This window comes from Falco peregrinus, chromosome 13, assembly GCF_023634155.1.
Source record: "Falco peregrinus isolate bFalPer1 chromosome 13, bFalPer1.pri, whole genome shotgun sequence".
In the NCBI taxonomy this organism is placed as follows: Eukaryota; Metazoa; Chordata; class Aves; order Falconiformes; family Falconidae; genus Falco; species Falco peregrinus.
The window spans coordinates 8,173,082-8,195,146 of NC_073733.1; the positions used below are offsets into that span (position 1 = coordinate 8,173,082).

The following is a 22,065-nucleotide window of genomic DNA, read 5'->3' on the forward strand; positions in this document are numbered from 1 at the left end:
AGCTAAAGTCACAAACTGCATCTCTTACACCAGTGTGTTAAGAACGGTACCATAGAGTTAATCTTACTGTAGTCGCTTTAATTTTAATACAAAAAAAAAAAAGATTACTTCTTAGAGACTTACATAGATCAGGAAGTGATGGCAGAGTCAGTACCTGGACTAGGATGTAGGGCAAACATACCATAATGCTCTCGTTCCGTCAGTAATTTTAGTAAGTGTGCTTTCCAACTAGCACATCACCCCAAGGTGTCCCATCCTGCTGTGCTCACGGCTCACAGCGTGCTGAGCAGGGTTCAGCACCCCGTGCCAGGGAGGTGCACTGTGACCAGGGCACCTGTGCTTCGTATCTCTTGCGGGATGATAAATTGATGGCTTCACTCATACCAGCGTTGACCCCGTAAGGATGAAACGACTGAGCGTTCCCTTGTGTTTTTCTGCGGTGCTGTAGCTGTGACCTCTGTGGAACAGGCAAGAACGAGCCTGAAATATTGGGGGTGGGGGTGGGGTATGTGTCTGACATCTCGCTGTCACCTCTGTGCCTGAGCAGGGGAAGGGGGTGCCGTCACCCTGCCAGCTGGGACAGCGAGGGGAGAGCTTTCACTCCTCCCTGCTTAATAGACTTGGTGAGGATTCCTGGGGCAGAGAGAAGTACTGGAATGAGGAGGAGGAAGGAGGAAAAATGCATTCATCTTCCCACTTCAGAAAGGAGCAGTTGGAAAGGTTCGAGGGCAGATGTTTTTTTGACGTGGCCTTTGCTCCAACGCCTTGGGTGTTCTGAACAAGCCGTGTGAAACGCTGCAGTCCAGATGCTCCTGGTGCCGAAGATCCTAGGAGGCATTTTGAGATCTACCATTTTCACTTTTTAACTCTGTCATTGCAGGCATAATCCAGAATTTTTTGCTGTTTATTATTTTAACAAGAATAGTGCTAATAAACTACCCTCTTGTTAGCTTTTGCCTGAGAAATGCATATAAAACTATGGTAGAGATTAAGGTTTAAAGCCAGGAAAAATGCATTCCACAGGGGTCACTTGTAAAAGACCTTAGAAAAATAGTGTTCAGATACCAGAGGGTCTTTTTTTAATCAAAACTGAAATGCTTTTGCAGGTTCTCTGCCCAGGAGATAACTTCTAATTTTTACTAATAATGATTTACAACAGATGATGAAAAATGTGGTTCCATGCTCCATTGCATCTCATTTGTTTCCTAACTATGAACAAAAATAAATTAACAAAAATATCTATGTGCCTGTTTTTCCTAGCAGAAAAAATGCTGGCTTTATGCTTTAAAAAGGAAAAAGCCTCTGATTGACTTAACCTAAGTGCCCAGCGTCTTTGGTGGCTACTTTCCAATGCTAAGCGTGAAGATGATTCGTCCGAGGAAGCGGTCGCTGTTAACATTGTTGATGATGCCTTTCCCATTCAGACTGCACTGAACAGGGACCAAATAATTCCTCTTCACATCTGTAAAGTGCATAGCCACCAGTGGGGATGTGTAGTTGACCTGAAAAGAAGGGAGATTTAAGTAAATTTTTGAGGGAGCAGAAAGCAGGCAGTGCTTACATGTGCAATGAAAATCATTAGCCATTTGTTCACAGTTCCCAGGCGTCTGGGTGCGTTTGATGTCTGGCATGGTCCCTCAGGATGCTGAAGCTGAGCCTTTCTGTGCCTCAGAGGGCTGGGATCACATTGGGTTTTGTACTGCCCAGTGCCTCTTGTGTTGATGAGCCAGGAGAAGTAACACTGGATAATGGGACTCTCCTGTTCTAAAAACCAGTCTGCGGCTTGTGATAGGGAACCCGTGGTGTTCTATTAGTCTGTGTGCTCAAAGGACGTGCAGACCTGACAGCTGGGGCTGTTACTCATCCTCAGCCAGCAGCAGTGTGGCAGCAAAGGTTTAGTGCCTGCCTCATCACCTATTTCAGCTTGTGTCATGAAGGTACGTTACATCCTAGCACCGTACCGTCCAGCACAAACCGAAGCGGTGCTGGGCAGTCTGTTCAGAAATAGCTGCTGGTGTGGGGCTGCTCTGTTCTGAACCACCCAGCCTGAGGTGGGTTTGTCAGGGCTTTGATAGAAGCTCCATCCTTTTCCTCTTGTGTCACCTAAACCCTGGCTTCTCTGATGCCCTGGGAAAATGCTGGTGTTGAGACCTTCTCTGGGAGTTAGCAGAACCAGCCTTAGTCTCCAGATGATAAATGTAATCTTTCTTGTTGCTGGCAAAGGGGAACCGGAGTCCCCAAGGATTTCCCGCAGTTTGTCAGAGACAGAAATAGAGCGCTGTAATCCCAGTGCCCGTGACCTCCCTCTTGCCTGCGTCTGCCCAAAATAGCCAGAAAGCACATCTGCACTCTGTGCACCAGCTCCTGCCCTCTCCTTCCCAAGGAGAAATAACAAGTATGCCAGAGTCCTTACTCACGTGAGTCATCTTGCCATAGTAGGGGTAATACATGAGATCAAATGTCCCGTTTCCAGGGTAGAAGTCCACCGACCTGAGATCGCTCTCATTGCCTTTCTGTCATTGAAAAAAAAACCCAAACAAACCAATGGTACATGCATGGCACGCGGGATGCAAAACACGGCTCCTTTCAGAGTAAGGAAGGAACTTTTACTACAAGCATCTCTCACAGGTCCCCACCAGGGCAGAGCTGTGCCTGCCCGCCCGCAGCGTGTTTACTGTGGAAGCCGGCTGCTGCTCAGCAAGCCAGAGCACAGCACTGCTGCAAAGGCACAGACAAGGGTTAGAGGATCTGCTGCTTGTCAGTCCCCCCCTGCACTTGCCTACTGCTTTATTGCTCTCCAAGGGCATGATCTAGCGGCTGCACAGGCAGTGGGAGCCCTTCCCTCACCCCACGGCTGCTGGCTTGCGGGATGCTCCCCAGGACTGAGGGTACCACGGAGCAGCTGGGGATGGATGTGAGCAGCTCCTGCCTCCTCCCCAACAGCTCCAGGCTCTGACTGGCACCCCACCACCCAGACCTGCAGGCCTGCCCTCAGAGCAGTGCCGGGGAGGCTGGCAGCAGCCAGCAGCAAGGGCCAGGGTGGGAAGCTGGAGACCGGTGGCCACTGTTGCTCCCAGCAGACCAACCCCTGCTTGCACCTGGAGGCGTCAGCAGCACGGGGTCCTGTGAGTGTTTGGGGCTAAGATGAGGACACATATTGGTGGGGTGCATCAGAAGGAGACATTTGGCCTTCTACACACCACGCTGCCGAGCACGGAGGAAAGCAGTACCTGCACTTTGCAGTCGACGCTCACAGGGACCCCAGCACCAGGACGGTAGCCTATGATCTGCAAAAACAAAAGATGTTTGTGCTTGTACGAAATGCAGTGCCAAGTGCATGCTGCCTGCCTTCTGGAGAGCTTTTCTACATGCCAGTCAGGTTGCTCAGGACAGGAGTTACGTACCCCCAGAAGGAGGGTCTGCCATCTGTGCTCGAGTGCAGGATTGGTGCCTGAGGGCACAAGCAGAGCAGAGCACCCGGCGTCCCTGCAGTACACAGCCACTGCCCCTCACACTTCACACCCTCTCCACGTGTATTTTCCCAGTGCTGAGCCACCATGCTATTAGAAGATTTCAGATAAACTCAATTCTATGAGAATTCCCATTATAAAGAGACTGGGGCCCAGCGTGTAGCCCTGAAGCTCAGTTCCTCCCAGAGAGGGAACTGGCACAAGACCTTCCAAGTTCTCAGGCCTCATCAAATCAAATCAAGCAAGTTTTGTAGTCCTTTTATGTTTTCTAGCAGGTATGAGCCAGCAGGTTTTGGGATTCTAGTTCCCTTTTACCCTAAGCCTGAGAAGTGGAGGAGTTTCAGTCCCTGCAAGGTCTTTACTCATCACACGGGGATGCACTGAAGGAAGGAATGGAGACGACCAGCTTCCTCTGTACCCGGTTCATCTTCAGCAGGATGCAGGGCTGGCCTTTAGAGTAGCCAAACGTTGGATCCTCAATGCCAGAGCAGTTCTGCAGCGCAGAGCGCTTGAACTGGCAAGCCTTCTTCTCCTCGCTTTCATTGCCCCCTTGGATGAAGTACTGTCCTGAGATGCACTCGATATTCTTCTCCTCTTGAACTTTGTCGTCATAAGCTGGTGGGGACCAAGAGACTTGTTAACATTTCTCAAGCCCTGCAGGGACCTACGCTCTCAGACTACATCCATATGCTAAGGGAGCTAGGAAGTCCCACCTGGAAAGGCAAGGCTCCCTCCCACGGGAGCTCTTGTGACCACCCTCTGAGCCTGCCTTTCTGGAGGGGGGTCGGGAGATGCCCAGGAGGAGCCCCCTGCACCCTGTACATGTGTGTATGGATGAAAACAACTTTCCAGCGTGACTCCTGGGGTGCCTAAGAGCTTACCGGCTAGGAAGCGGTGCATGATGTCCACGTAGGGTTGCCATGTGCTGGGCTGAGAGACATTGAAGGCAATGGTGAACCCATTCAAGTATGGTCTGATCATTACTCCTGGAGAAGGAGACGGACCCAGTTAGACCAGGTATGAGTGGTCTGGTCACGGGCTTGGGGTGCTTGTTGCAGGGACTGGTTACACTGCAGCTGGGTTTGGGGCTGGGCACAGGCACAGGAGCAGCAGCACCAGCTCACAAACCAACTCCCTTCCCAACCCACGGATCCCTCACCTCCATTACACACCCAGAGGACATCGTGCAGGTCAAAATATCCCAGGAAACATAGGAGACCTGGAGGGTCTCAGCAGCGCTGTGGGAAGGTGATGGGCTTGGGGCTACACATGGGGGCTGAGGGGTCCCCCCTGCCCCCTGCTGCAGGGCTGGCTCCAAGCAGGGAGCAGGGCGAGGGGGCCTTATGTTCCCCACCAGCATGGAAACATAGGGAAAATCCTGCTTCTGACATAGGGAAAGGAGTTTTTGAACATCATTTTGCCAGGAATCCCCCAAATAATAATGCGTAAAAGCTGCTCTTGATTTGCATTTTTATTTGAAGATATGAGGTATAAAGGAGCAGCAGGTAAAAAGAATGGGCATCACCTATGAAATGCCTGAACTTGCCCATTTACCTTGAGAATAAGGATAACAATAATTAGCATAATTAGAATAACAATTAGTATAATTAGAATGAATGCTTCACACAGGGCTTTTTAAGACGCCGGATCCTCTGCAGAGAACCTGCAGCACTGTCGGTGCCCTGAGGTAAGCGATAGCACCCTGTGTTGGGGAGGGCTGAGTGACACCGGAGTGTACAGCTCCAGCAGGACTTTACCTGCCGGTAAAAGGTCCCAGTCTCACCATTTTGGTAGGACTTTGCTGTGCGAGTGCCAGCAGCGGTGCCCAAGGCTGGGCTGACATGTGTACATACCTGGCGGAGACACGCGGTCCCGGTACCTGGGCGTGTAGGGGCTCAGCGTGAGTAGCATCGCGTACACGCAAAAGGCAAACATTCCCGCCAGGCACGTGTAAAAAATGAAGTAAAACAGTAAGATCAAACCTGTAAAACAGAGAGGGGATGTTGCTGTTGGCACAAGCAGAACGCGTCCTGTGGGGTGTGTGCTGCAGGGATGCACAGCCGTGCTCAGTGTGGCATCCTCCGCAGCTCTGGATCCATCCCGGAGGTGGGAGCTGGCAGCCCCCTTCCACAGACAGATCCTGGCATTTCTGGGTGCAGAGCTCTCAGCCGGACACGCTCCCTGCCCAGCCCTGGGATCCTGGGATGAGGGCAGCTGCCGTTTGGCTCTGTGCCCCTTCCCAGAGCTGTGTCAGGACCAGGTCTGAGCATCCACCTGCCTCGGCTCTTCCCAACAGACAGAGAGGACCTTGGCTCTTACCATTCCCACTCCCTCAGGTGAGGGTGCCCAGTGGTGTCAGCCCATCCGAATTCTCGATGGGCGCTGTGGGGCGATGCTCCTGCCCTGACTCCTGTTGCCAGCACAGCAGTGACCCCGGCCTGGGACTGGAGCGAGCGGCACCGTGCAGGGGCTGCAACATCGCTGGCTGTTTCACAGCCCTGACATCCAGGGAATGAGTTTGTTTTTCCTCTGGACCAGGCTGATGGCTGAGGATGTCTCAAGAGACCATGGCCTATGAATAAAACCCAGCAGCTCAGAAAGTGAACTGAAGCCCTAACCCAAACATTTCCCAGGAGAAACCAGCAGCTCGGGGGGAGCCCTGGGAACACAGATGTGTGCTCCTGCCATGCTTCTGCCGAGGCTGCAGTGCTGGGAACCGCTGCAGGGCCGTGTCCTGCTGCAGGCTGAGCCGGGGAGGATGGGACCATCACCGCTGCTGGTGGCGCAGCAGGGATAATGTCCAGCGCCGCCACAGTGATGCTGGGACTGTGCCTTCGCACCAGCCTGGCAGGGCTGGAGCTGCCACTGGGGTGCTGAGCCAATGCTTGTCGGGACATGGTGCTGCCATTGTTCCTGTTCTTACGTTTCCCGCAATGCAGCAGGAAGCATCACCAGCAGAGCCAGGGATGCAGCCTTTCCCAGGGGCTAGGGCCTCTGGTGCTGACCCTGTGGCCAGCTGGCTCCCTGCATTTTGGCAGCACAAGTCCCCTGAGACCCTGTCCCTGCGACGGGGAGCAGCCCCAGGCTCTGCAAACGCCCTCTGCCTCACCCAGCAGATGAGACCTGGAAAGTTCAGCTTCGTTCATCTCCAAATGCTCTCATTTTAAAAGAACATTTTGTTTTCACAGTAGCTTCATTGCCTCTCTCCTGCCCACCTGTACAGGCATGTGAGCGCACACATGTGTGCAGCCAGGTGTATGTGTGTCCGTAGGGGCCATATAGCATACCATGATGCTCTTAGGGTACAGGAGGACACTACAGCGTAAATAACTCCCAGCAGTAGCCAGCTGGGGCCACATCCACACCAGCCTGAGCAAGTCCTCACACAGGGCTTTTCTCAGCACCTGGCAGAGCCTCCAGAAACCAAACCCACTTCCCTAGGGACCATCACCCCTGTACTGCTCCCACACTCCAGTCTGCGCCTTCCCATCCAGCAAAGGAGCAGCAAAACTGGGCTGCCTCCATGGCCAGCAAAGGGCACAGGGGAGCAAATGCGGATTTAAAGGCCTGCCCCAGACTCGTGCTTGGGAGTTTTCAGACTCCTCCAGCACTCATGGGCAGTTTCCTTTGTTTCTCCTGGCTGTCAGCACAGGCTTTGCAGGAGACCCAGCACGCTCGGCGGGGGCACAGGCAGACTGCAGGGCTTGTGAGCGTGTTGCTGGTGCCAGCCAAGGAAGGCTGCAAACACTGAGCAGCAGCCCCTGATAACTCACAGCCTTACACCGGTGCGATGTGCATGTGATGCTAGGCTGAGGTCGTGGGTTTTTGCCCTGCTGCTGAGGCTACGTGCTGTCAGGAGAGCAGAGCTGCAAAGGCGGATGGCGTTGCACATGCTGTGGCACCTTAGTCTTGGTCTGAGCCTGCAGCAGTGCTGTCCCTGCAGCCACGGGCTGCTCTGAACCACTCAGAGCACCTCCAGACGCAGTGATAATTTTTGAAGCCACATGGACATGGCTAAAATAGGGTGTTCAAAGACCCACTGGCACATCCCAGCCCTGACAGCACGGGTGGGCTCTGCTGTGGGCACCGCACCATGTAACACCCTAGGAAGCTGCAGGGTGATGGCGATGACCAGCCCTTCCCACCCCAGAGCCAGGCCACACGCAGGCAAGGAGGGCTGCTCGGCCCTGCAGTGCACACCCTCACCAAAACACCTGCCCTGTGGCTCAGGTGCTCTTCTCCCACCACATTGATGACCCCAAAGCCACCTCCCCGTGGTCTCCTGACTTAGGCAGGAGCCAGGTTGCTGGCGGCAGCAGGGGTGAGTGGCTGCATCAGACCAACCTGCAGTCCCCACGTTTGTTCAGGCTCTTAATTTCTTCCCAGTACATGGTCTGGGCAGCCTGCAATCTTTGCTTTCCCATCCTCAGTAAACATCAACATCCAGACTAAGGGTAACTTCCCCAAGGTTTTCTGCTTGTCCTCCTCACTAGTTCTTTATTGCAGTGGTTAGAAACATCTGCCCTGGAAATATGGGATGGGGGTGGTCAGTCCAAGCTATCAAGGATGGTCACAGGCAAGTGCATCTGTGGTGAAGCAGAAAAGGCAACGATCCCGAAAGCAGGGCTTGAGCAAGGACCTACCCCAGCTCTTGGCTGTTCTCCCCAGGCACGTTCTCTCCTCTGGGTTCCACAGGAATACCTTCATCTCCCCAGCCAGGTCTGCCCAGGTTTTGCTCCCCATCTCTGCCTTGGTCTCGTCCTTCTGTCTGTCAGAATCCTGGACTTTCTCCTCATGCTTATTTTCCTGGAAGAGTTACAGAACACAACCCCCACACGCAAGCTGAACATCTCATTGGCCAAAAATAAATGCAAAAGCACTTAATAGCTGGAAGTGTTTCAAATTTCCATTTTCCCATCATCACTCTTGAGTTAAAGAGAGGCAGTTTTGGCTGTTCTGACTTAAGATTGCTTAGATCCCAACATCCATTTTTCCATTACACGTACGTCACTGCCATCACACCAGGTACTGTCTCCTTGTCCTGGCATTTACAGAAACCCATCTTTTTCCACCTGTGTGAACATGACCAAGGAAAAGCTGTGACGTGGGAGGGCCAGGGCTGTTCCCACGCTTCTGCAACATCTCTGAGCTCAAGCACACGTTTTCTGTGCTACCACAGATAACAGCAGGCAGCATTATTTAAGAGGTCATCCAGTTTGTTTTTCTTGGCATGTGAGCAAGTGTTTAGTCTTTGGAGAAATCCCTGTGTTGTTATTTTTTAATTACACTGAGTTCCAGGGAAGAGCATCTCCCCAGGTGGTGAGAGTTTGTGTTTTGCCTCGGTGGTGAAAATTCATTTGTCCAGAGCTCAGGAACATGGATCTCTCTGTACCTGTGCCTGGCCAAGAGTCACCTGAGAGGAGACACAGCAGCTGTCCCTCACCGCCCTTGAACAGGCTCTGTGTCTCTACAAGCAGCTGACGAGGTGGCAGAGGGTGCAGACCTTGCTTTGAGCTTGGGGCAGGGCTGGGCCAGGTACCGCTGGGGAGAAGAGGTGATGCTGAGATCTGGGTGGGTTCATCACTTCCCTGTGCTTTAATGCAAACACTGCTGCAGGGTTCAGCTGCTCCCGGATGGGTCAGGGCCATGCTTGCCTGCCACAGCCACATCTCCCCAAGGCCACCATGCCCATGGCAAACACAGCCTGGCAGCGGCTGCACTGGCACGATTGCCCCGTGTCTGCGCTGAGGGCTGTGGAAATCTGCCGTCTGTGGGCACCTGTTGGAGCCAGGGCCAACAAGCGAGATATTTACACCCTGCAGGTTGCCTTGGGAGAGCCAAGAAGTGGCCAACAGCTTGGCAGAAAGTCTGGCTTGGAAACACCTTGGGATCAGGGGGGATTAAACTCTGCTCAGACACACAAATACTGCAAAACAGTGGGAACGGGGAGAGCGCACCGACTCTTAACGCCCGAATTCATGCCTTGGGGATTCTGGGTCAGACCCAGGGGGGCTGTAAACTATCACCATCCCACTAATTGCCCCGATCAGCCCCGGTTAAGGCCCCCGTGGGGCTCTTCTGCGAGCACGCCTGCATCAGAGCACTGCTGCCAGCAAAATGCCTGCAGCTGCCTGTACAGCGAAGGCAATGCTTGGCTCGGGTCCTGTACCCCGGGCTGGAGCCCTGCCCGAGCCAGGTCCTGCATGGCCACAGCCCTGTACCACACAAGGCTGATGAAACCAGAGGATTTCGGAGCAGAGAAGCAGGAGCCCCAGCACGAGTGGCTGGCAGGGACATGGGAGAGGAGGTGGAGGGGCTGCTGCCAGGACACCTGCAGAGGAGTAAGTGATGGAAGAAGAGGAGGAGAAGGAGTTCTCCTTCCACTCTCCTCCCCATTAAATAAAGGAGCTACCAGCAGCTGCTATGGAAACATTTTCTCAGACTGTCAGAGTAGCAGGGACTGCTCAGAGGAACTCTGCCAATGTTTAGTGCTGCTTTGGGAATAGCCCTTTGGATTTCACACCAGCTGCAGCTCGGAGGCAGTGAGGGCAGCGCATGGGCTGTATGCAGAGCCCTCACCCAGAAGCTGCTATCAATGCTTAGAGTTGTGGGGTGACATGGGGGCAGCCCCCCATGGGCTCTCACCCAGGGAACCCCACAGCTCTGCCCTGCAGAAGGCTTTTGCAAGGACGGAAAACTTTCCGGCTGTCCTGGCTCCATGCTGCATATCCAGTACTTAATGAAGGGTCCCATCCTGCCAGCTGGGAGAGGCCATGGGGGCTCCGTGGCAGCATAGGGAGGCTGAGGAGGCCCCAGGCTCTGCCCACAGGAAGGAAGGTCTGTGTGGGGCAGACAAACAGCATGGGATGTCCCCACTGCCAGGTCCTGCCCGAGGTCCCTGAGCTAGGGAGCTAGGTTAGGTCTGGATTGGAACACCTCCCCAGTGTTCTACTTCTGTAGCCCAGGACCAGAGATGGCCTCGGAGCAGTCCCTTGCACCTGGAAAAGGAGCAGGAGATGGGGTAGGAGCATGCTGGGGCAGGGAGGGGGCACAGCCATGGCGGGACCTGTTGGGACACTGGACAACCCCTGGCTGCTGCCTGCCGTGGCAGCTGAGGTGACGTTGGGTGGCAAAGCAAAGCTCGGGTTCATCCCCTGGTGGGACCACGCTGTGCTGATGGTCGTGTGTGTCCTGGGGGAGGCTGGGGTTTTTCCCCCATCCTCAACCCCGACCAGGTCAGCTCTCAACGGCGGGTTCCTCCAAACGAAAGCCAGGTATGTGGAGGGTCTGTGCCCAGGTGTCCCTGCCCCTCCTGGCCCCCCTTACTGCCCAGGACCACCAGCCAGACCCTCTGCTGCCCCTTCCCCTCTCAGTACACAGTGCTTATGCTTTGCCTAAGGGATGCAGCAGCATTTCCTAAAGCAAAGTGGTTATATTTATCAGCCACAAAGCAGGTTCTTGGCAGTAGCCCCCGCCTCACCTCTCGGAGGGTGGCCAGTGGCCCCCAAAAGACTCACCACCTTCCAGTGGGGACTCCTGTCCTGGCCCTCCATGCCCCCGGCGATGGCGTTCCCGTCCATCCCTGGGTGGGAAATGCAGAGAAACATGAGGGCTAGCACTGCAGGAGCCCAGGGCTGAGCCCAGCAAGCACCAGCCCCATTGTGGATGTCATGTTGCCCCAGCTCTCGGGGACCCACAGGCACAGCCCCCTCCCCAGCACAGCTCCCCAGCCCCTATCTCCCCCCAAAAAGGCTGGGTGAGCTCTGCTGCACCAAGACCTTTGCCTGTCTGCAAGGAACCACGCTGCTTTTCCTCCCTACCCTGCAGGACTTCAGCATTCAGGAGTGGGTCAAAAAATAACTTGCTTTCCTAAGAGGGGTGAGCTCAACGCAACAGGATCCTGTCCCAAGCCCCTGGCATCTGGTGCCCTTTGCAGCACCCTGGCAGCATCCTGCCCTGCACCCTAGTCCCCATCAATGCCAGCCAGCACCCTACATGGGGAAGCCAGGCTCTCCGCCCCGGGGAAACCATGTAGCTGTTAATAAACATTGGGAAATCACTAGGGCTTTCGATGACTGCATGTGTCTGTCAATATGTGCTTGTCAGTCACAGTGGGGCCATGGTTAATGCTTGCAAAATCTCTTTTGCAGTGAAGGGGTAGTGCGAGGGGCAGGTCTATATTTATCCCTTTGAACTGAGGCAGCAGCTAGGAGTGCGCAGCGCTGGCTTCCCCGACCTGGCTGTAAGAGCTGGGCCCAGCCACCAAGAGACAATCCAGAGGGACACCTTGTTGTGACACCCTGCAGACCTGGACCAGGGAATATCAGATTTGAAGGGAATCGCCCTTCAGTCGATTATGGGCACAAGCGGGTGCATTACGGACATGGGGGGTGCGTGCTGGAGTCCTGCGGCTGTGAGGGGCCAGTGTGGTGGGAGTGCTGGGGGGCAGTGGGAGGACAGATCACTGGTGTCAGGCCAGCTCTGCCAGAACCCTGCCAGCTGCTGGATGTGCAGTGGCACCTGGAATGGCTCCAGCGGTGTGACAGCAGCGTGCGAGGGCTGTCTATCCCTGGCTGTGCCCCACGCAGCTCTCAAGAAATGGTGGGGCTTGCTTCACACCGTCTGTGCCAGCAGAGCTTGGCACCATCCACCAGCTCATTCCCTCGATGTGTTTCCAGTGGGTCCGGCGACCCTTCCCTTCACAGGAGACCCCTGTTCAACGGTGGGGACAGGCTGCCTTGCCTCACTTAGCCCGGAGGCTGGGGACATCGGCCCCAGGCTTCTGCACGGCTGCTCCACGCTGTCCAAGCACCATTTCTCCTTTCCCTCTCCTGAGTGTGGCTGAAAGCCGCTCACCGGCGGTGCTAACAAACGGGCACAGCAGGAAGGAAAAAGGCCTGGCAGCTGCCCCGGTCTGCGGCGAGTTGGGAGTTGGCCGGGGCTGCCGCACACCGGCTGCTGGGCACGCAGGCAGGGCTGGCTTGGCACCTGCGCCCACAGGCCGGAGGGCACTGGGGTGCTGGGAAGGCAGGGATTTAACATGGCATGGGCCATCACGGGCCACCAGCAGCTCCCTGAGGACACACACGCCCCGGCACAGCGGTCACGCTGCCACATGTCCCTGGCATGGAGCGGAGCGGGGAGCAGAGAGCCGTCCCCTCCATCACGAGGGGGCCAGTGCCAGCCCCACTGGCCGGCAGGGCACAGGCAGTGAGCACGGGGCTCCTCCGGTTCACCCCAGGGTAAATAACCGCTGTTTTCTCTGGAGGGGACATGTTCTTTGCCATTAATTGATCTGGGCATTGGTAACTCACCTCGGGCGCTGCTGCCAGCGCACCCTTTCATTTCTCCGGGGAGAAGCTGGTAATTAGGCTCTTATCCAACAAAAGTGGGGTGGTTTTTTTGAAGCACAGATAGAATTAGTTTCTTTTAACTTGATGAAACATGCTTTTGCTTGAAATAATTACATGATTTGCCTTAGCACCTCTCAGCCCAGGGCATTAAAGTGATTTACAAGCAATTACGAAACCTGCTGGGAAGACGCTTTTATCCCCATTTGACAGATACAATATGGAAAACTGAGGTTGAGGGAGGGCCGGCCCCAGCCCGGGGTGCGGGGAGCTGCTGGGCAGCGGCGGGCACCGCCACCGGTGCAGTGAGCTCGGGGCACCGAGAAGCCCAAACCGGGGCCGGTGGAGGCGTGTGTGCCACCAGCACGGCCCGGGAGGGGAGCGGGGGGCACGGACCGGTGCAGCGGTACCTTTGGAGAAAGCAAGGCTGGAGGCGGGTGGGAGCCGCTGGGGTGCCGGTGGGTGCGGGGGGAGCTGAGCCCCTCCGCCCGCGCTGCCGGTGGGTGCGGGGGGGCCCAGCGCCGGGACCCCCCCGGAGAGGGGCAGGACCCTCCCCAGAGCCCTCCAGGCCACAGGCGCCCCGCAGCGGGGGCGAGCGGGGGCTCGGGCGGGCACGGCGCGCAGCCAGGGCCCCTCCCGGTGCGGCGCCGAGCTCCGTCGCGGGCCCGCCCCCGCCGCCAGCCCCGGGCCCGCCGCCGGGCGGGGGCAGCGGGCGGCGCGGAGCGCTCCGGCCCCGCAGCTCCCGCCGCTCCCGCCCCAGCGCGCAGGCGCGGCGGAGCCGCTGCCGGGGCTCTGTCCGCCGCCGTGGCCCGGCGGGCTGCGGCGGGGAGCGGCGGCCGGCGGCAGCATGCGGCAGTCCCTGACTCAGCAGCGCCCGGGCGGCGTTGCGCTGCCCGACTCCGTGGGTAAGTGCCGGGGGAGGCCCCGCCGGCCCGGGAGGGCGCGGGCCGGGGGCGTGCGGCCATTTTGGGCGGTGGGTCCCCGGGGGCGCCGCCGCCCCCCACACCGGCGCCCCCCTCCCCGCCACGGCCGGGCGCCCGCCGCCTCCCCCGGCCCGCCGCCGCTCGGGCGCAGTGTCAGTCGCAGGGGGACGGTGTGTCGTCGTCGTCGTCCCCGTGGTCGCCGTCCCCCCGGCGCGGGGCTGCGGCAGAGACCCCGGTGGGGCGGGCGGCCGCCCGTGTGGCGCAGCCCCGCGCAGTGGAGCGGGGCGGGCGTGCGGGACCGGGGCGCCCCCGCCGCGGGCTGGCGGGGCCCGGGCGCTCCGCGGCGGTGCTCGGGCGGGCGGTGAGGCGGTGGGCCTGGCGGCAGGGCCCGCGGCGGGGCGCAGCCCGCACACGGTGGCGGTTTTAGCGGAGGGATGGAAGGGCCGGAGCGGGGCCGAGGGGCTCGGGGTCGCTGGCCCCCGCCTCTCCCGGGTGAGAGTTAAAGTGGGCTGCCCGGGGCTTGTTGGCCTTGGCGGCTTTGACCCCCAAAGCGCAAGATGGAGAAGCCGGTGCTGTTCCTGTGCCATCTTGTCTGTTTTCTCCTGAAAATCAGGAAGAAACTGAGGTAAATCAGGGCCAGCGCAGAGATACGCATCCCTGTAAACTTCTAACATAACCTGGTGGAAAAGCCTGCTACAGCCTGGCTTTTAGAGCGGCTTATATACAGCAACTAGAATAAGGGGATGTTTCTGAGTCTTGAAATAAAAATGATGTTTCTGAGCGCCGTTTTACCAAAAGAAATAGCCAGACTGTAGTTGGTCTTAATTTCTTTACATTTTTCTCACAGACTTAAGTGCAGTGTTTCAGAGCACCTAGTGTGCTTATGCTGAGGTTGCCCTGCAAGTTCTGAGGTGCCTGGTTTGGGTAAATCACAGAGAAAAAGCTGCTATTGTAGCTTAAAGGCAGAGATAGCAGAGCTGTTGTAGCTCCACTTCTGTCTGTGAAGCTGTACCGGGCTCAGCGGCAAAGAGGAAAATGATATGATGGGAAATGCTTTCAGCAAAAATTAATGTTGACCGGGAGGATTTTGCCCAGGCAGCCCTTCAGCACCGGTTGGTGGAGATGCCGTGAGGGCCTATCAGTGCTGGGGCAGCCGAAGCATCCTTGTAGGAGCAGAAAACCACTTGCTCAATATCCATGTAACAAAACGTGTTTTCAGAGAAAGAAAAAATGGAATTGGTGTCCCTGTACAGAGCTAAAGTGGAGGTAATCACATTATGTCCTCAATTTCACGTCTTTATCGCCAATATCCAGTGAAAATATTATAGTTGGTTTTGTCAGGACTTTGAATAAAAGCTTTTTTAATTATTATTATTCCTACCAGGAATATTGAAAAGCTTTCAGAAATTTTCCAGTTGGAAACCTTTTGTTTCACTTCTGTATTGCCTGTCGGGGTGTGCCAGTTGTGAGCTAGGAAACAATGTAGAAACGGAAGAGTGGAAAACATGGTGGTCCTGAAACAAGTTCAGAATCCATAAACAGTGTGTCAAGCTGCTTACTTCAGAGTGTTTTCCTGCAGCAGTGCTCATACAGGGCACTCTCGTTTTGAGGAAAGTGGCACATTTTGCAGGTTTTTTCATGGTAACTTTTTGAAGCATCTCTGATGGAAACGCAGCAATAGCGGTTTGTGTGTGTACCGCCCCGCTGGTGTACCCATGGTGTTAACTCGAGCGTACTCTGCAGGGTGGCTGTGCATGGCACACAAACATCTGCACACCCACACAGCCTAGCTGTAAAGAGTTTAAGCTGTGTAAGGAACATATGGCTGGTTTTACTTATCTTCTGCTCATTTGCCAGCCAAACCATAGAATCAGCCAAATCAGAAGTTTGGTAATCTACCATATGTGTAAGCAAGACAGGTTCGTTCTTTCCTTTCGGAACTAAACTATGTACAAAGTAGCATTTTTTTCTCTGGTTTCTAAAGTTTTGTTCAGCTAAACCTGTGGTCCTAGTACTTTGGAATTTTAAAGCATTTATGTGACACTTAAATTTCAATGATTATTACATTGTGTGGCACAAGCTATAGTATTTGGGAGGCAATACATACAGAATGGCATAATATATTGATAAATTTGAACTCTTCAGAAGTCTAGATTTTATATTATTAACTTGTTTGGCATATTTGGGAAAATAAAAATATTAACCCCAAATGCAACCTGCAGCAAACAGTTGGGTACCTTTAGCTCCATCCTGTAAAAAATGTCATGAAAAACTAAGGATCACTGATAAAAGATCCAGCCTAGATCTTAGGGTTCTCTATCACTTATTTTATTTTGTTTGAAATTAGTATCTGTCTAGCTATTCATTCCAGCTAAGGACTAATGAGTTGCTAGGCTCCTTGCTTTTAGACCCAGTAAGGTCCTAGTGGTGCAGTCACAGCTGTGCTCTGGGATATGAGCAGGTTTGTGAGTGGAGGGTTTTCCTTCCAGAGACATGGTCATGTGTCTTTTCTTTATAAACCCCTCTTGCCTTTCATCTCCTTGTGTTGGGCTTTTAAGCCCTGAGTTTAGGACTGGTCTGTTATTTCAAGCTCATCTGGTTGGCATGGGTGAAATGATCTAGCCCCATGCCCTTGGCAGCTGTGCCAGCCCAGATCATGGAGCAGCATGGGAGAGGGAGTGCTTCTGCCAGCAGCACGGCTGGTGGTCAGGCTGGAGGGCGGTGTGGGAGCAGCAGGGAGCTGCTGCACTTTTCCCTGGGGAGAGCTGTCCCTGTGGAGGAAGGGAGACAGTTTGTACAGCATGTGTCTGTATGGCTGCCTCGGAAAAGCTGTAAGGATTAAAAGGTCTCTCTAGCTGTGCTGCAAATATGTGCAGACCCTAAAGAAGTGCCTGTGGACAGCTGAGGTGTACACCTTCAAGACAGAAAGATGCCCAGCAAGGTCGGGTGCGCTCTTTCCAGATAATTTGGACAAGGAGGTTGTGCTTGGCTTGGCTGAGTCTTTCCTCCTGGCCTTTCTGCAGGAATTTATCTCGCCACATACAGGCTCTCAGGGAGCCCCTGACCTCCTTAGCTGGGGTTCCTAATGTGGTTTGCTTTAGGGAATAGGCTCAGCTAGGGTGGAAGCAGCTCATTGCTCGTGGAACATGTCCCTGCCCTTCTCTGAAACACCCTGAGAAGTGCTGGTAGCATGCATGTCACGGGCGAGCCTCTGGGGTGGGAAACACCTTTGCCTGTTCATGGGGATGGGATCCAAGACAGCCCCAGCAGCCCACAGGGAGCACGGCAGGGACCATTACAGCCTGTTATCCTACCAGCTGCTCTTGTAGGTGCTGGGTCATGTCTACATAATGTATGAAATATAATCAAAAGGATTGTCCCACAAAGCGATGCAAAGATGGCAGAGCACACATTAAATAAACGTGCCTAAAGATGTTGCTGAACGTAACGTTGCAGCCAGCTTTCCTCTTGGCTGTTGGAATCAGTATTTTATATTTATGCTCATTTGGGAGATCTATAAATATATAAAAGGAAAAAAACCCCATGATCAGGCAGCTGTAGATGAGTTTCACTAATCCACAAATTCATTATTCAGGCATCTAAAAATACCTGGGTCCTTGCTGAATGTAGAGGATGATACTATATGAGGAGGAGAAGTGGCTGTTACTGGTGATTTCACATGGAAAATTATGGATGCCCTATGACATGATTGCAGCCCAGATTTCCCTCCTCAGAACAAGTGGCATACAGTGTGGTTATTTAGCTTGCTATAAGTAAACATATCAGAAAACATATAAATGCTTAATGGTAATATTTCTCATTAGTTCAACTGCCCCAGGCCAGAGGGTCTGGGAGGCTTCGATGTATCCAAAGGAGCTGTGCAAAGTTACAGTTCTTAAGGCTCTCTTCATCTACGTCAGAGCGATGATAAGTAAATGTGAATTCAGATGCCCTAGTAACGCTTGATAAAGCATGTTAGTGAAGGTGAAAAGTGACAGCCAAACCCAAAAATACTCTCAAGTTAGAAGAAAGAAAATTCTCCACAATGTAGCTGGTAGTGGGAGGAGAAATTTGCGGTACTGTGACTGTCCCCAGATGGAATCAGCAAATTCTGTTGTGTATGTGTGTTTTTAGGGTCGTTCAATAGAAGAAAAAGAAATTCCCTCTACGTAACTGTGACTCTCCTCATTGTGTCAGTATTAATTCTAACGGTGGGCCTAGCTGCTACAACAAGAACCCAAAATGTGACTGTTGGAGGTTATTACCCAGGGGTTATTGTAAGTATAGAACTCCTAGGTAGGTCTAGAAAACTTATTGCCTACAAAATCCCTTGTAATGCTGCAAATGTTATAAAGGGTGATCTTGTCCTGAATATTATGCTCAGCTACTTCATTGCCATTTGATTTAATTTTTTTATTATTATTTTGCACCTCCTGCTCATTCCCATGCAGAAATCCCATCCAAGTGGCAGCTTCCTCTGAGCTTAGGTAATGACATGCTTTTGAGTTAACAGCGAGACAGATAAATAGGTCTTATGTCAGTCAAAGCAACCTTAGAACTTCTTTGTTTGCATACGTCACATTAACCCCAGGCAGAAGTAAGGCAAAGGAGGGCCATAGGTGCCAAGAACAGTTGAGAGACCAGGTCTTGAAATGCTGTTCATGAAAGTTCATTTGCAGAAGTGTTTAACAAATCAGAGTTCTTGAATGAGGAGAAACACATTAGCATAGCTGTGGCAGCCTGCCAGGGGAGCATGCAGATCAAAGCAGCTAGCACATCCATTTCTTCTTTTCTGTTATCAACAGATGAAAATGGGAAAGGACAATCTTGTAGCTTCATATAGCTTAAATTAGAGAAGACTGATGGTGCCCAGCCTTCTTGCCAGCAGATGTATAATCTCCTGCAGAAGCATAAGGGGCAAGTACATCATTCCCCTCCCGCTATGCGCAGAGGTCTAAAACTAGCTGGAAAGCAAGGTCCGTTCTGGTGCGTGTCTGAGATGTGCTCAAAAAGAAGCCCAAAAAGGACTGAGCCAAGTTTGGGGTCTTAGCAGGTTGAGCGTAACTGCAGACCCCCAGCTAGAGGCCCCTGGTGTAGCAGCGTGGAGTGCTCTGCATTTAGGTTTGAAGCCGTGAAGTCAGAGGCTTAAAATCAGTCCAGGTAACTAGGTGGAGATTTGTTCTTGCCTTATTGTGGTTTGATTTATTTGCCACACATTGCTATCTCAAGGACGTTTATACTTCTCTGTGGACAAGCTCTTCTATGACTGAAGAAAGCCCCTTTCCAGCCATTAGAGTGGAACACTGTTAGACTCTGGTTTAGGATTAGTTTTCTGGCTTGTCCCAGTAACTCCTCCGTTTAGGCCTGATCTTGTTTTAAAGAGAATTATGGAAGGAAGATGTTGAGAAAGGTGACAGGCTGGCTTCAAATTCTCCACACTTAGCATATGCTCCGTCAGCCTGACTTGAACATTGTGCTTCAGAGCAGGTCCTGCAGACTGATGCAGATGGGTAGAGCCTGTTGTTCATGTCTCCTTGACATCTCCTGTGCTATTTATGCTCTGGGAATGTCAGCATCGCTCATGCTTTTCTAAGATTCAGTCTACTGAAGGAATTAACAAATTCCTGGACTTGGGAAGGGTGTTGAGTTACTTTATTGAGAGGCACCCTGACAGTGTTTGTCACCAAATTCCGTCTCTGTTAGTTCATTAATCTGCTGTACGGAAATGTGTGATGACCTCGCCTCTCTCCCTGCACAGGAAAACATTTCAGTGTGCTGCTGGATGCTTTAGCAGGTGCTTAAAATAGCTGGTGTTTCGTAACAAGCTGGGATTTCTCCCTTTGTTGTGGAGAAAGGGCTTGCTGTGGTGATGGGTACTCAGCGAGTTGTCCCCAGGCTGGTAGTTTCTACAGCCCTGAAGAAGCAGGTCCTTGCAGGTCTTGCCATCCAGAACTTCACGTGAATGTTAGGCCTGCGTGCATCCCCATCAGGGGTTTCTGTGCACCGTTAGAGGTGCACCACCGTTAGTCATGCTCTGAGTACCCTGCATCGGTAAGCAAAAGATAGAGACAGAAGTCTCTTTTGTGTGCTGGGTGACTTCTCCATTTGTGGACCAGATCCGTGGGTGGGATCATCTTCTGGGACATCAGATGTCTCAACACTGCCGTGCCTAATGCACTGTTCTTTCCTTCTTTAACTTGTGTGTCTTGGGCAAGCACCTCTTGTGCAAGGACGAAACATGAAAAGAGTGGCTGTCTGATGTGGGGGACTGTCTTCCCAGGCCTCTGCTCCCAAGGAAGGACACTGGAGACCTTCCACACATCAGTGGGATTTTGTTTGGTTGGTTTTTCTGGGGGGTTGTTTTTTCTTTTTTTTCCCCTCAAACAGTGCAATTCCTCATTGACACAACTGGAGGAGCTGAAACAGAGGGTGCAATGACATGTCCTGTAGCCAGGCTGCCTTCACCCTCCTCTGTGACCACGACACCTTCACGACTACATCTGTGAACACCGCAGCTGTACCTCTGGGTAATGTCCTTACCTGTGGCTGGATGACTGAGCTGGGAAGCCCAGAGTGTAACAGCGATGCTCAGCAGACAAGAGTAACAACCAGGTGCAGAGGGCAAGCACCCTTATGGAAGCGAGTCTCCAAGATATACCAGCTTCCAGCATCTGAGTAAATGACTGACCTTTCTTAGGTTTTGACTGGCAAACCTCTCCTGCAATGGTTCCTTGTCAAGCGTGTTAGCCTGGGGCTTTACTCTGGAAAATCACTTTCATTTTGTGTCCTGTCCTCTTTTCAGACAGACGTCCCAGGGGATCATATCCACCAGAAAATAAGTGATACAACTGATGCACATTACTAAGATCTCTTTGTTCCATCCGTCGAAGAAAGGGTGGTTTTCCCATTAATGCAGTGAGAATTCCTATTAATTAATGAAAATCCACTGATTTATTTGGTCTTCACCTGTTGGATGTACAGACTTGCTCTAATTTCTTCTTTTTGAATTATCTTAAGTATTTCACCTTTTGGTTTGAAGCTGCTTCGAAACACCACGTGGACATTTCTCTTAAACGTGTTGGATCAAGCTCAAAGGGCACAAAACATGTTTCTTGAGCATTTGCCTTAGGTGTGTGTTGCTACACAACTTCCTTACTGCTGAACATCACCAGACTGAAAATAACGCCCAGATCCATGTTGCTGTTAATGCCTGGATCCCCCAGGTTTGGGGACTGGAATTGAGCTGTAAAACCCCTGTTACTTGGGGAAGGTGGGGGTTGTTGCTTGCCTAAGCTGAGCAAAGTAATAAGCCCAGAAGGACTGGCAGATATGTTTGGGGCAGTTCAGCAGTGCCCCTGGCTCTGCACCCTGCCTGCCTGCTGCCCCAGTGTTAAGCAGCACTTGGCGGCTTCGTTGCTGTGCTTCCCACCGTGGTAGTTTGTCCCTGATGTGGGGACAACGGTCTCCAAGAGCTCAGAGTGCAAGGCAGGCAGACGGGAAGCAGCAGCCTGAGGCTGCTCCGCTCTAATCCTGCCGTTGGAGCCAGCAGCCCTTGCTGCCTGTGGCACTGCACCAAATGGTACTGGGCTTAAGCAGAGCAGGGGAAGAATCAAGCCCAACTTTTCATCACATTTATGTCTGCTGATCTCTGCACCTGCCTCTGCTTGTTAGTATCGGATTTATTAAACCTTTGTTTTCTGTTTCTGGATCTTAAAGTATTGATTCCAGGTTAGTTGACTCATTCTTGAATCACTGCAGCTTGTCTCATGCCTTATTCTGCTTCCTGAGGAGTTGGCCAGTTATTTGGCATCCTCACCCAGATCTTTACTGCCCCCCTAATCCATTGACTGGATTTTTACCTGCTTAATATGACCAGTCCATCTGTAGGACTTTTCCAGCATTTCTCATTTTGCTGACCCATAGAAGTGGGGTTGAATATGCTCTACGCTGATCAAAGACCTTTCTCAGTGTGACACAGAAGTACTTCTGCATCTGCTCCTGCAGTCCATGGTTCCTGGTTGAAGTCCCTGTTTCTGGCCTGGCTGAGGTGTGCTCTGTCCTAGAAACTTCTATTTAGTGTAGCTAAATAGCTTAGGGCTATGGAGAAAGGAGGTGGGAAATTGCACTCCTGGCTGATTTCACTGAGCTGAAATAAGAACAGTGTTGTCAGTTAACAGCGGCAGGAAAAGATGCTTTTGCTGGAGTAGTCTATTCTGTTGGCTGGGCTGGCGTGAGCTCTTCTGGTAGAAGACCCTGTCGATGCATCCTCACCCCTGAAAATGAGAGAGGAGCAAAAGGCGGCAGAAACCTGCTAAATTTTCC

General features: G+C 53.0%; 2 protein-coding genes across 3 annotated transcripts in view; one reads left to right on the forward strand and one right to left on the reverse strand.

The window, feature by feature from the left end:
• Positions 1-57: 57 nt before the first annotated feature.
• Positions 58-13,669, reverse strand: ATP1B4 (ATPase Na+/K+ transporting family member beta 4). Its single transcript, XM_027791905.2, has 9 exons — positions 13,231-13,669; positions 10,988-11,052; positions 8,114-8,276; positions 5,324-5,452; positions 4,352-4,456; positions 3,889-4,085; positions 3,231-3,287; positions 2,418-2,513; positions 58-1,502 (listed from the first exon to the last, which is right to left on the reverse strand). The coding sequence occupies exons 1-9, from the start codon at positions 13,667-13,669 to the stop codon at positions 1,341-1,343; spliced, it is 1,413 nt and encodes a 470-aa protein (XP_027647706.2). The 3' UTR covers positions 58-1,340.
• Positions 13,597-22,065, forward strand: part of TMEM255A (transmembrane protein 255A) — a 28,179-nt gene continuing 19,710 nt past the window's right edge. For both annotated transcript variants that reach the window (XM_055818378.1, XM_055818379.1), the window contains exons 1-2: positions 13,597-13,725; positions 17,878-18,020. In XM_055818378.1, coding sequence (XP_055674353.1) covers positions 13,668-13,725; positions 17,878-18,020 — 201 coding nt within the window. In that variant the 5' untranslated portion in view covers positions 13,597-13,667. The remainder of the gene's footprint in view (positions 13,726-17,877; positions 18,021-22,065) is intronic.

Excerpts from the sequence above, each read along its gene's own strand:
- ATP1B4 (XM_027791905.2), bottom strand. The coding sequence starts at position 13,669 with ATGCTGCCGCCGGCCGCCGCTCCCCGCCGCAGCCCGCCGGGCCACGGC. Across the intron at positions 3,288-3,888 it reads TCCTGCTGAAGATGAACCGG|ATCATAGGCTACCGTCCTGG; the intron begins GTACAGAGGAAG and ends TTGTTTTTGCAG. Across the intron at positions 2,514-3,230 it reads GCGTCGACTGCAAAGTGCAG|AAAGGCAATGAGAGCGATCT; the intron begins GTACTGCTTTCC and ends TTTCAATGACAG.